Raw genomic sequence first — 13,948 nt, forward strand, 5'->3', positions numbered from 1 at the left:
TTGATAATGTGAATCATAAAATTTTAAAAGGAAAACCGCAATTTCGACACGTAAATGGTACCCTTGTGTAATGTTATCACCCTAATAGAGAGCACATGGATCAAACATGAGCAGAATCGTAGCAGTAAAGCTAAGCACAGAATATGGAGGCAAAAAAGATAACAGTTTCTCAAGGTACAAGTTCTTAGTTAGCTGCTTTTCATGACTTACATACATTGTGACATTCACCTGCTTTATTTCTTCATTGATTGTCCTCAGTGGCGACGTACTGCATTGCTATAGTGGCTGAAAAGTGTGTGGGGGGGGGGGGGGGGGGGGGGGGGAAGTTCAACACTGACTACTTCAAATGATGTAACCAACAGGTGCACATTCGCGTTTCACAGTTCTTTACTTTCACTGTTCACACACCCCTCCCCCCAATAATACAGTTATGTGGCCAGTTAACTATTGGCAACTTTTAATAAGCCTCATTAATAGTTTGCAGGCATACATCAGCATACTGCTGCAATATTTTACTGTTGAATATCTATGAGCAATAATAAACCTAATCAGATAGTTCACAGTTCTTGCAGAATAAAACGGTACGTATTGAACAGACACTGTCATTGTTTCAATACACAGCCTAATTGTGTTACACTTATTTCACAGTTAAGTTGATGCATTGTTATTGTTCTAACAAAGACAGGTTTCTTGTCTAAAACTCGGCTGTGGACTGACTGTCTCAGGACCAAAAATCAGGCCTCTATATATCCGCACAATAATGGGTACTAAAAGGGTTAGACCGAATTGTTTGTTTAAGTTATGCAAACAATACTTTTGACAAAACTGGTAGTTACTTTGGAATTAATTAAGAGCTAGCTTTGCTAAAATGTTTTCAAAGAGAGCCAAATAACTACTTATAGAATGCTATTAGTAGTTTCTCCAAATTTTTATAATTAGTACAGAATTTATATTTGTTTATAATTTAGAAATAGAATTTAAGTTACAAAACAATTACTGATCCCACCCTATAACAAAAGATACTAACTAGGAACAGTCAAAACTAAGCACAAAATTAGATCTGGTGTTATATTCTTTAAAACTGAGGGCCATTTTATGAAAATGCAGATTATACTCACTTATGTTAATGGTAATTAGTTAAAATTGAAAAAAAATAATGAATTTTAAGGAGGCAGATGGCAAAACAAGGGGGGAAGTAAAAATATCTCAGCTTGCTTTGTCACAATGTGATCTGCATTTGCCGATCTCACATAGCCTATTAAAATGTTCAGTGCAGCCTCCATATTTCAGTTAATTCCTTCTAGTTGGGCATCACAGCCTCAATACATTCCATGAAAGACAAAATCATTTCTACTCTTGCTGTTCAGTTGGAATAAATCCATTACTCTGCACTGCTGATATGTTTTGATCCATGGCCATTCACAGGGCCAACACAGCCTCAACAACTGAGATTGGTCTGACACCACGGCAAAACCACAATTGACCTTTGTCAGTTATTGTTGGTGCATTTGTTGATGACCAAGGGTCTAAGCTTGCCAGTAGTGCAGAATAAAAATTTTATGGCAAATGAACAGCCAGACTGTATTCTGTACTTACTTTTTGATTTTTGGGTACTTATACAGAATTATATTCTTTATTACACTGTTGCAGTCAAGTACTCTGTTATGTGGATATTGATTTATTTTTCTGCCTGTATAGTGGCACCACCAGATGTCACTATTGAAACCAAATAGCTGGTGCAACATTACTGTTGGTCCCTGTAGCACCACTACCCAGAAGGCACTGCTCATGAGGAGTGCTCTTTGTTGAGATTGTACCAGAATCTGGCATATAAGGCATGCAGTAAATATGTATCAGTTGTGATGTGATCTGTGGAGTGTGCAATGAGTGTGCTACTGGTTTGGCTTAGGTGCTTCTATCATTGACTCTGTTTGTCATAGACATGAGTTTGATATAGCAGGGACTGAACTTGACTTTGGAATATGGACTCAAGTTACTTTGTGCTGTTTCTGAGGAAAATCATTTATGTATTTCTCACTGCAAATAAATCAGGACGAGTCCCATTAGCTCTTGTGAAACACACTTTTTACTAAAGCCTGGAACATCCTTCAAACAAGGAATTCAAATTATCCTAGTTAACAAATCTTCAACAAAAGAAAACTTTTATGATGTATATGACCATAAGATTGAAGAATGAAAAATTCATATGCAAAGATATAGCAACCAAATATTTAATCTGAACTTTTGACAATGAGTTCTGTCTTTAATGACTAACAGTGCATCTGGCGTACTTTCTTGTAAATGTATACAGGTGAAGCAAAATATTGACTGCACATTTTGCTCTCAGTAATGTCCTTCAGCCACAAAGAATTTTCAAACCTGATGAAGAAATATGAATTCCACAAACTAAGAAGACTGAGACTGCATTTGTATAGAGACACAAAAGTATCTTTCATAATATACGTTCAAGAAATTTAAGTGCAGCTAAAACACATTTAAGTTTTTTAAGATTTATCAAAAAATGTAACAATTTCAAGGATGTAATTACAAACAGTAAAGATGGACGGCAGACAGTTACCTGAATATGATTTATGGCTGCGTGTAAACACCTGTAACACCTCTGAAAATTGGACCAGCTTTCATTCTTTTTCTTGTTTTCTCGTCTTAAGTGGACCTATTCATATATGCCTACACAAAAAAACACATGCGACAAATAATTGTGCATACACATGCAGAGGGAAAGAGGGTATAAATTTTTGAGGTATTATTTGTGTGCACCCCCCCCCCCCCCCCCAAATCCCCCAATCAGTCATCTGCATTTGTTCATTTTTGTTTGTTGTTTGAATCCTGGAATTTCCATTATCAAAAAATGTTATTAGAATTCCAAAAGCACAACTCTGTACAGAGTTCCATTGAAATATTAAGTCCATATATTTAGTGAATTACTAACCATTTCTGTTTCAGCACCTTCGAGACATAGTATTCCAGTTAAGTTGTTTAGGAGTGGCAGTCATTTGACTGTTGATTTTACACCAACTGAAATAGGGGAACATGTTATTGATATACGAGTAAAAGATTCGAGAGTTGTTGGATCACCATTCAGGTAAGAATGTAGACCAGTTTCTATTCCATCAGTCCCAATGCATTTACTGATTTACTTTCATATGTCTGTTAAAAAACTGTATAAAGACTTTTTTTATTTTAGGACACATGCCTACAATGCACGAGCTATTCAGGTTGGCAGAATACCAAATGGAGTCGTTGGACAGCCTGTGGAATTTGAAAGTAAGTGTGAAAGGAACTGCATGAATGCACGCAGATTTATTTTTAGGTATGCTATAAAGCATCGGGCACTAGAGCTGATCAGTTCAGCTGTTGTAAAACATGATCTGGGTCCCAGTCTTAGAAAATCACAAGCCTTTAAACGGTTCAGAAATTCACTGTAGTGCATTCTACACTGCAAAGTGAAACAAATGATCTAGTATGCATTAAACTGCTTGCAAAGGCATAGAGTGTTAATTCTATGAACTCTCTCCAGTATAGCCTTATCATGGGTACAGAAATCACATTACCATGCACACTAAAGAAAAGACAGTAACTCAGTGACCTTAGAAAATCACAAAGAAAAACTGAATCACTGCTAGGAAAATGCTTATTTTCCTTCATTCTGTAGCTCTGTTTTATAACACTTGCTGCCAGTAATTTTAATAAATCCGTCTACTACTTCCTTGTTAACTAAGAATTAAACAAGGTAAAACTATAGATTTTATTGTGTGGTCCTTTGTTCCTGTAGGGAATGATATAAATGAGTAGCAGATGCAAGATTTCCACTTCAAAATATGTAAAAAAGAGCCAATATATAACAGATGTGATTGATATCTTGAGTAAAGACAATTATAAAGATCACACAGTTCAATTACCACATGGAGATAAAGATTTGAAAGATACTGCTTGCATTCCATCAAGAAGAAGATCAAGATGTTAGTACCCTGGTGTAGTGACTACACAAACCTTAAGAATGTAGTCTCTTTAGTGCATGATTAATATTCTAGTAATTAAATTTTTTTTAAAAAAGACAGATGAAGCAACATCAGTGTACTGTGAGTGAATGAGGAGTTACAGAAAAGCTGTCTCCTGTTACCATTGAGAAATCTTAAAAAGTCCAATGAGATAAGATATCACGATATTGTAGAACAGGATAAAATATTGTTTGTTTTGGCACAATGACTCTTTTTATGAGACAGTCATAAACTGTTTTAGCCTATAGTTACTGACTTCAGATGCCGTGATGCAGCAGTGAAATCATTCAGCAGTCCGCTTCAACTGCTGGTACTCTAAATTTTCTCAAAAGTGTTCCATGAAAAGAACATCACCTTCCCTCTGGGGATTCCCAAAGGATCTGCATAACACTTACACCTTCTCCAAACCTACTGATAACAAATCTAGTGGTCCGCCTCTGAATTGCTTCAATGTCCTCCATCAATCTGACCTGGTAGGGATCTGAAACATTCAAGCAGTATTCAAGAATAGGTCATACCAGCATTCTGTAAACAGCCTCCTTTGCAGCTGGACCAGACTTTCCTAAAATTCTCCCGATTAACCAAAGCTGATCATTCACCTTCCCTGCCATAGTCCTCACATCCCCATTCCGTTTCATATCGATTTGCATTGTTATGTAACAATATTGTGAGTAGAAAATAATACCAGAGAATGAAGGTTGCTACTCACTAAATAGCGGAGATTCTGAGTCACGATAGGGACAATAAAGACACACACACTCACATAAACGCAACTCGCACACACATCTGCAGTCTGAGAGAGCTGAGACCACACTGCGAACAGCAGCACAAGTGCATGATGGGACTGGCGACTGGGTGACGGTAAGGAGGAGGCTGGGGCAGGGAGGGAGAGGGATAGTATGGTGGGAGTGGCGTTAGTCAAGTGTAGCAGTTTAGACAGAGGTCAGGAGAGAAGGTGCAGAGGAAGGAGGGGGTAAGTAGCAGAAAGGAGAGAAATAAATATAAAAATAAATATAAATTAAAAGACTGGGTGTGGCAGTGAAATGATGACTGTGTAGTACTGGAAAGGGAACAGGGATGGGGCTGGATGGGTGAGGACAGTGACTAACGAAGGTTGAGGCCAGGGGCGTTAGAGGAATGTAGGATGTATTGCAGGGAAAATTCACACCTATGCAATTCAGAAATGCTGGTGTTGATGGGAAGGATCCATAAGGCACAGGCTGTGAAGCAGTCATTGAGATGAGGGGTATCGTGTTTGGCAGCGTGTTCAGCTACAGGGTGGTCCACTTGTTTCTTGGCCACAGTTTGTCGGTGGCCATTCGTGCAGACAGACAGCTTGTTGGTTGTCATGCCTACATAGAATACAGCACAGAGATTGCAGCTCAGCTTGTAAATTGCATGACTGGTTTCACAGGTAGCCCTGCTTTTGATGGGATAGGTGATGTTAGTGACCAGACTGGAGTAGTGAAACCAGTCATGTGATTTACAAGCTGAGCTGCAACCTCTGTGCTGCATTCTATGTAGGCATGACAACCAACAAGCTGTCTGTCTGCATGAATGGCCACCGACAAACTGTGGCCAAAAAACAAGTGGACCACCCTGTTTCTGAACACGCTGCCAAACATGAAATCCCTGACTTCACCAGAAGATGACGGGTACGAAACTCATTGAAACGTTGCAACAAGACAACGCCACCACTCGGCTGATAACCTGAGAAGTTGCGTCTATGTGATTTTGTGTGTGTGTGTGTGTGTGTGTGTGTGTGTGTGTGTGTGTGTGTGTTGTGTCTACTGCTGAAAAGGCCTTAATGGCCAAAAGCTTTAATTGTGTGAATCTTTTTGTTGTGCCTATCGCCACTCAGCATCTCTGCTATATGGTGAGTACCAACTTTCCTTCTCTGGTATTGTTACATTCCATCCTGGATTTTCCATTGTTTGATTTATGTTTGTTTTCGTTTAGTTGATGGCTCTGGAGCTGGGTCTGGCAACTTGGAGATTCTAGTCAATGGTGGCCACGTTACCAGCTTTGTCCGGAACTTGGGTAACCAACGTTTTCTGGCATCATTTGTGCCACATGAAGCACTATGTCATATGGTTGAGATGAAATTCAATGGAGAAGTGGTCCCAGGTAAGTGTTGTCAGTCTTTTTTTATTCCCTCTCTCAGAAACAAATGATTATGGCATATGCAAGTTTCATTCTGTTATCTTTTCTCAACCACATCTGTTGTGATAGAAGTAGTTCATTGCAATGTTATCCAACAGTTTTATAACTTTGCGATTACTGAATGCATCCATTAATTGGTGTGTAAAACATTTTGAAATGCTCTTTGAGTGCATGTTTGCAGAGCTTCTTGCACATGTTTATGATCTAGTAAGAAAACTACTGACTTTGTGAGGCAGCCTTACCTTTTAACCACTAACTGTGTCTATGTACAGTCAGTCTTACCTACACAGGAGACCAACACCTGGGCAGAATTGAAAGAAATAACAGGAATTTTTAGTTTTTGGAAATGATTTATTCTTTTACATCAATGCCATCAATTTCAAGTTAGTCCCCCATTAAATATTGTAAGCTTATGCCAGCTATTTTTCCAATAACCAAAACGCTTTTAGAACTCAATATTTGTGATAGCCATATCTCTGTTAGTGATGTGTTCTTCATCTCAAGTATGCTAGTAAAGTGATGTCCCTGTAAGGTTTTCTTTATTTTTGTAAACAGAAAAAACTGACCTGGGATCATGTCTAGTGAATATGGAGACTGGGCTAGCATTACAGTATTGTTTTTGGCTACAAATTCAAGACAACCAAGAAAGTGTGAACAGGTGCCTTACTGCCATCAACTGTTTTGCCAAAAATCTAATCTTTTCCCCCTGATTGCTTCATGCAAATGGCATTAACTTATATGTAGTACTCCTTAATGACCATTTTACATTGTGGCAAGAACACATGGTACACTACTGAAAAATACAAGTACTTCACATTTGTCCACATTTGCCTATCTTTTTCAATTTCTTTGATTCAGAATGCTTTCAATGGGATGACTGAGCCTTAGTTTGAATTTCACATCCACAAATCATTTTTTCATCACCAGGCAATGTACTTCCATGTTATTGTTGAATTCACATAGTAACTCGTGAGCAAATTGCATTCGCCACCATTTTTGTGTGAAATTCAACAATTTTGGACACGTTTTGCTCTCACACATTATGTACCAAAACATGAGGGGAAGAAGTTCATGGTCATGAGACAGTTTATATGTCAATATAATCAGCAACATCTTTCATTGTGGTTTGCTGATAATTCGTAATCATATATTTCAATTTTCCCATGATTTCATCAACTGGTAATGTGCTGGGGCGCTCTTGGTCCTCATCATGTTCATTCTTCCTTGAAATCAATACACCTCTCATAAGACCTTGTTTTACTCATAGGAGACACAAAGAAACAAACAAACTCTGTCCAAACAGGCCTTGAAGGTTCAGTGGTACTGACTGGCTGCCATGTCATCCTCAGCTCTTAGGCATTACCAGAAGCAGATATGGAGGGCATGTGGTCAGCACACCGTTCTCCCAGCCAGTGTCAGTTTTTGTGACCAGTGTCAAGGGCTGAGTGCAACTCATTTGCCAACAGCTCTCAGCAGACCTGGATGGTGATCCATCAAAGTACAAGCCAAGCCTGACAGTGCTTAACTTTGGTGATATGATGGGAACCGCTGTTACCACTGCGGCAAGCCCATTGGCTCATATGAGGCACACCAAAAGTGATATTCAGTATTTGTAAAACTTTTCTGTTTTATTCCATTCTTACAGCAAAATTTAATACAAATCATACAAAGTAAATAATTGCCATTACTAGCAAACCATGTAACATTTCCGACATCTGACAACAGGCTAAATATGCAATATCACTAGTGATGTACAAATACTTTTCAGACAAGTTTACACACACAACAATGAAGAAAATGCAAATCAAGCTAATACAATATGTGAAAATACAAAACATACTTCATATCTGCAAACAATAGGCAAGCAGTGTGGTCTGATAATTTAACTGACATAGTGGGGCAGTAAATCAAGGGAAAACAGCTTCAAATCTGTGAAGGTGAGAGATGAATTGAAATGAAATGAAATTAATGGTTATAGCTCTGAAATGATGATTAAATAGACACCCTAGCTGCAAACAGGTGTTGATATATATCATTGGGGACATGTTGAAAATGTATGCCCCAACCAGGACTCTAACCTGGGATCTCCTGCTTACATGGCAGACGCTCTATCCATCTGAGCCACTGAGGGCACAGAGGATAGTGCGCCTGCAGGGACTTATCCCCTGCACAGTCCCCGTGAGACCCACATACTCAACATGTCCACACCACTACATTCGTAGTGCGCCTAATAGATGTTTGTCCATCACACTTATTACTCATGGCAGATTAATCTACCAAGCCCCTTATGAGTTGGGGCATAGCATGTGCATTCACGCAAGAAGGTCAATGGCCTGGTAGCCACATTTTAACTATACATGAAAGTAGTATCTGTTCCCGAAAGAACAGATACCATTGATGACTGTGCAATTTCTCTAGAATAAAATGATAATTAAATCGCCACCCTAGCTGCAAACAGGCATTGATATACATCATTAGGGACATGTTGAAAATGTGTGCCCCAACAGGGACTCGAGCCCGGGATCTCCTGCCTACATGGCAGACACTCTATCCATCTGAGCCACTGAGGGCACAGAGGATAGTGCGTCTGCAGGGACTTATCCCTTGCACGCTCCCCGTGAGATCCACATTCCCAACATTTCCACACCACTACATTCATAGTGTGCCTAATAGATGTTTGCCCATCGCACTCATTACTCATATGGGACTTGGTAGATTAATCTGCCATGAGTAATAAGTGTGATGGGCAAACATCTATTGGGCGCACTATGAATGTAGTGATGTGGACGTGGGATGTGCATCTCACGGGGAGCGTGCAAGTCCCTGCAGACGCACTATCCTCTGTGCCCTCAGTGGCTCAGATGGATAGAGTGTCTGCCATGTAGGCAGGAGATCCTGGGTTCGAGTCCTGGTTGGGGCACACATTTTCAACACGACCCCAATGATGTATATCAACACCTGTTTGCAGCTAGGGTGTCGATTTAATTATCATTTCACTCTAGAGCAGCTGCACGGCCATCAGTGATATCTGTTCTTTTGGGAACAGGTACTATTTTCATATATGATTATAGCTCTATCATAATTTGCATTGGGAAGTATCTTTTTTTTCATTTCTCAATGGTGACTACTTTCCATTATCAAACTGTCTGTATGTATTGTAAATGTGACCAATACTGACGATAGCCTACATACAAAAACTGCCCCTCCAGGATGATCACAGTGGCATTTGATGATCAAATTGGTACTATGGCCAACTGAGCAACAGCAACTGACATTATAGAGTTCTCAGAACCTGCGATCTAGAGGCAGGGACACTAACCACTAGTCCATGAGCTGTGGACAAGGTGTGGGAAAGGTGGAACATTTCTGGTGTGGAAATTGGGGTGGCATTGATATATCAGTGAAATTTTATTTGTTATTATATTGATAATTATGGCACTATAACAATAGTTGAATGTCAAATTGACGTGCTGAATACTTTTATTCTTTGTAAAGAAGTCACGTTGTGTGTTTTGGAATATCCTGAAAACAAATTATATTGTTTGAACAGTTCACCAGCAATGGAAACCAAATTGCTGAAGACTGTGTGGAGTTCACTCCTTAATTTTTATCAGTTATTAAATGCACAGCTAAGTTCAATTGCTGACTTATTCTCAACATGGAAGACATCTCAAAATGCAGTAAAATGTGGTAGCAGTGAGAAAAAGCAGAATTTATGGTGTACGAACAGAAATAAAAAAAAGTGGCACCACAGGCATATTAGAAGAAAGACTATGATACGTTTTACATGAAGAATTAACTATTACAAAGCTTTGTGCAAAAATTGGTGCTGCTATTGTAGAACATTGATCTAAAGCAAATGCACAAATGAAACTTCAAATTGTTCTGAAAATCACCAACTCAATTTTGTGCATCTATGAACACTTCAGATTAGATATGGTTCCACTGTCTACCAGAAATGAAACATCAGTCAGAGCATTTAGTGGATGTTGATGGTACCACACAAAAAGGGATTAAGTCAGTTTTGTCTGCTGGGAAAATTCCAGTTAATATTCTATTAAGAGACAATCATCCACCGTAATGATAATGAAAGATTCTTTGCTATTGGAAAACTAAGAAAATTAAAGTAGAAATTAGCATCCAGATTTGGCCCCCTTGTGTCCATCTATACCGGCATCTAAAGAAATTAGGGATTATCTGGGTTCACGAAGAGGCTACAACTGCAGAAGAATAAGTGTTTTCGAAACTGACTTCCCACATACACACAGCCACACATAAATTCAGTGGTGAAATCCCCTCACTGGAAAACTTTTGGATCAGATGCACTGACTTAAAAAAGGGACTGTGTCAATAAATAAGGCCACTTTTCAAACAAAAACCACACCCTTTCACTATCAGTTGGAGAACCTTTCTTTTTGCCTCATAAAAAGTAAAACTGCATACATGCAATGCAACAACAATTTCTTACTGATTTCATGAATCCAAAACCGGAACAACAACAACAACAACAACAACTACTACTACTACTACTACTACTACTACAACTACAACTACAACTATTACTACTACCACCACCACCATCACCACCATCACCACTACATTAGTAGTAGTACTGCCACCACAACCACCACTCACTCACCTCTGCCCCTACCCTGCTTCCCTTTGGTGCCACACGGTGAGTGAATAATATAAAGTGCTCACAAACACCACTCACCACTGTCCCTACCCTGCTAACCTTTGGTGCCTCACAGTGAGTGAATAAGATGAAGTGCTCACATCCACCATTCACTCACAAGTGTTCCTATTCTGCCTATCTTTTGTGCCTCACAATGAGTGAATAACTTGATGTGTTCTCAACCACTTCTCACTCGTCACCAACCCTAACTTATTTTCTCTTGTTGCCTAACAATGAGGAATAAGGAGACGCAGTCACAACCACCACTCACTCAACATTTTCCATGTCTATATCTGCATACATACGTAACAAGCCACTGTACAGAGCATGGCAGATGGTTCCTCATACAACTACTGTGCATTTCCCACCCTGTTCCTCTGGCAGATAGAGAGCATGAGAAATGATTATCTGTAAGTCTCCATGCAAATATTAATTTCTCTTACACCTTATATTTGTGGTTCTCATGGAAAAACTACGTTAGTGGTAGTACAAATGCTCTGCAGTCAACTTCAGGTGGCACTTGTCTAGTTTTTCCCAATAGTGTTTTGGAAAGAGAACACCAGCTTCCCTCCGAGGATTCCCATTTGAGTTCACAAAGCATCTCCATTAATACTTGTGTGTTGGTGAAGCTATCAGTAACAATTCTAGCAGCCCGTCTCTGATTTGTTTCACTGCCTTCCTTTAATCCAGCACTTGAGCAGTATACAAAAATAGGTTGTACTATGCTCTTTATGTGTTATCCTTAACAGACTGTGATGGCATGACTAATAACGAAATATTTTTTTCCCTTTCTTTTGCTACCTTGTACTCCATAGATATATTTCTGATGATGTAGAATATTTTTCATTTGGTTATATAGTGTAGAACTTCAAGTGTGACTATGTGTACTGTGCTGTTTTCTATACGAGTTCCTTATGTAAGGACGTAGATTTTTTTTTATGATATTTCAAATAGTTTTATTAAATGTATTGTGTGAAATGGAATGCAATAGGCAGAAGTGTTGTAAGAACTGTGGAGCGAGAGAGATATCGATAGTTGTCGGGGCGAACAATGTGGCAGTCAATCACGGAAGGTGTGTGAACGTGGCAGTACTAGGTGTATTGGTGTGTGCTTAATGCAATATCAATATTGGACTTTCATGTGTTGGACATGGTTTGAAATTTGACTTCATGACGGACATTCTAAACAGATGTTTTATTACGTGAACGCTGTTGGTTTTTGCAGAACGATGCTTGTGTCAGTGACAATGCACTTGTGAACAGACAGTATTGTTGTCCATTCAGAATTGAGCTGCATTACATAAAGTGTGAATTTAATATTGCTCATTTTCTTGACAACAAAATATGATGTATGCTAAAACAACAACCGCCAATGTGGAAACTGTGAAATGTGTTGCTACATAAGTGATCGTTTTTGCGGGAACATTGCTATTGTGAGCCATGAATATTAACAGCAGATTGTTCAACTTTACAAACTGGCAAATTATAGCAAATGGACTGTTAATTTAAACATGATGTGTGCACTGTGCCAATCTATTGTGTGTGAAACTTGCAGTTGAACTTATTGTGCTGCATAAACAGTTACTTTGTTCCGGCCTACGACAAATGGATGCTACGCAACTTATTACCACCTCCAGCTGAAATAGGATGTAAGGAAAGAGAATATATTAATGCCAAGGACACAACTGGATGAACTTACAGGATTCATATCAGCAACTTCAAACCGCTTCTACTGCCTTCACCACATCACACCGACCCAGCATATATAAGTTTCAATACAACCTTTTGAGAATTTCACTGTTGTAACCAATTTAACTTCTCTCTGCTTCATAACAAACTATCTCTTTATGTTTTTCTCTGTAAATAAAAGTAAGACCTTCAGCAAATAAAAGTAAGACTGTTCACCTTCAGTGATTGTTGACCCCACCACTAACAGTAGTTATTGTCATCATTTTATTTGTTTATACTTTTCAGTGTATTTGTAATAGTCATTGCATGTGTTTGTGTCTTTTGAAAGGGTGTGCTTCAATGTGTATATACAGTAGTTTAGGCAGGAGAATTTATGTGTTGTACTGTGAAATGTGACCAGACGTGTAAGTTGAGGCATCTGCCATTAAAGTTATTTACACTGACCAATTACAGAGAAATAGTTTACTCACCATTGGTTGAAGTTGAGACATTAGAGTACACGATTTTTGTTTACATGCCACTTAACGTCATATTTCCGTTCATTCATGTTTAGATGCAAGTTTATCTGAGTTTAACTGTTACTGGCAAGCAAAATTACAGTATACTGTCCTTATTTATCAAATTAACTTCAGAGTATTTTACTGTTTTCACTGTTGTTGTTGTTGTTGTTGTTGTTGTTGTTTTCAGTCCTGAGACTGGTTTGATGCAGCTCACCATGCTACTCTATCCTGTGCAAGCTTCTTCATCTCCCAGTACTTACTGCAACCTACATCCTTCTGAATCTGCATAGTGTATTCATCTCTTGGTCTCCCTCTACGATTTTTACCCTCCATGCTGCCCTCCGATGCTAAATTTGTGATCCCTTCATGCCTCAGAACATGTCCTACCAACCGGTCCATTCTTCTTGTCAAGTTGTGCCACAAACTCCTCTTCTTCCCAATTCTATTCAAAACCACCTCATTAGTTATGTGATCCACCCATCTAATCTCCAGCATTCTTCTGTAGCACCATATTTCAAAAGCTTCTATTCTCTTCTTGTTCAAACTATTTATCGTCCATGTTTCACTTCCATACATGGCTACACTCCATACAAATACTTTCAGAAATGACTTCCTGACACTTAAATCTATACTCGATGTTAACAAATTTTTCTTCTTCAGAAACGCTTTCCTTGCCATTGCCAGTCTACATTTTATATCCTCTCTACTTCGACCATCATCAGTTATTTTGCTCCCCAAATAGCAAAACTCCTTTACTACTCTAAGTGTCTCATTTCCTAATCTAATTCCCTCAGCATCACCCGACTTAATTTGACTACATTCCATTATCCTCGTTTTGCTTTTGTTGATGTTCATCTTATATCCTCCTTTCAAGACACTGTCCATTCCGTTCAACTGCTCTTC

General features: G+C 38.8%; 1 protein-coding gene across 1 annotated transcript in view; it reads left to right on the top strand.

The window, feature by feature from the left end:
* The window catches only part of LOC126456767 (filamin-A), an 885,319-nt gene that overhangs the window by 501,480 nt on the left and 369,891 nt on the right, over positions 1-13,948 (top strand). Inside the window, exons 18-20 of the mRNA XM_050092525.1 lie at positions 2,965-3,103; positions 3,206-3,285; positions 5,979-6,146. Of these exons, the coding sequence (XP_049948482.1) occupies positions 2,965-3,103; positions 3,206-3,285; positions 5,979-6,146 (387 nt within the window). The remainder of the gene's footprint in view (positions 1-2,964; positions 3,104-3,205; positions 3,286-5,978; positions 6,147-13,948) is intronic.

This window comes from Schistocerca serialis, chromosome 2, assembly GCF_023864345.2.
Source record: "Schistocerca serialis cubense isolate TAMUIC-IGC-003099 chromosome 2, iqSchSeri2.2, whole genome shotgun sequence".
Classification (NCBI taxonomy): domain Eukaryota; kingdom Metazoa; phylum Arthropoda; class Insecta; order Orthoptera; family Acrididae; genus Schistocerca; species Schistocerca serialis.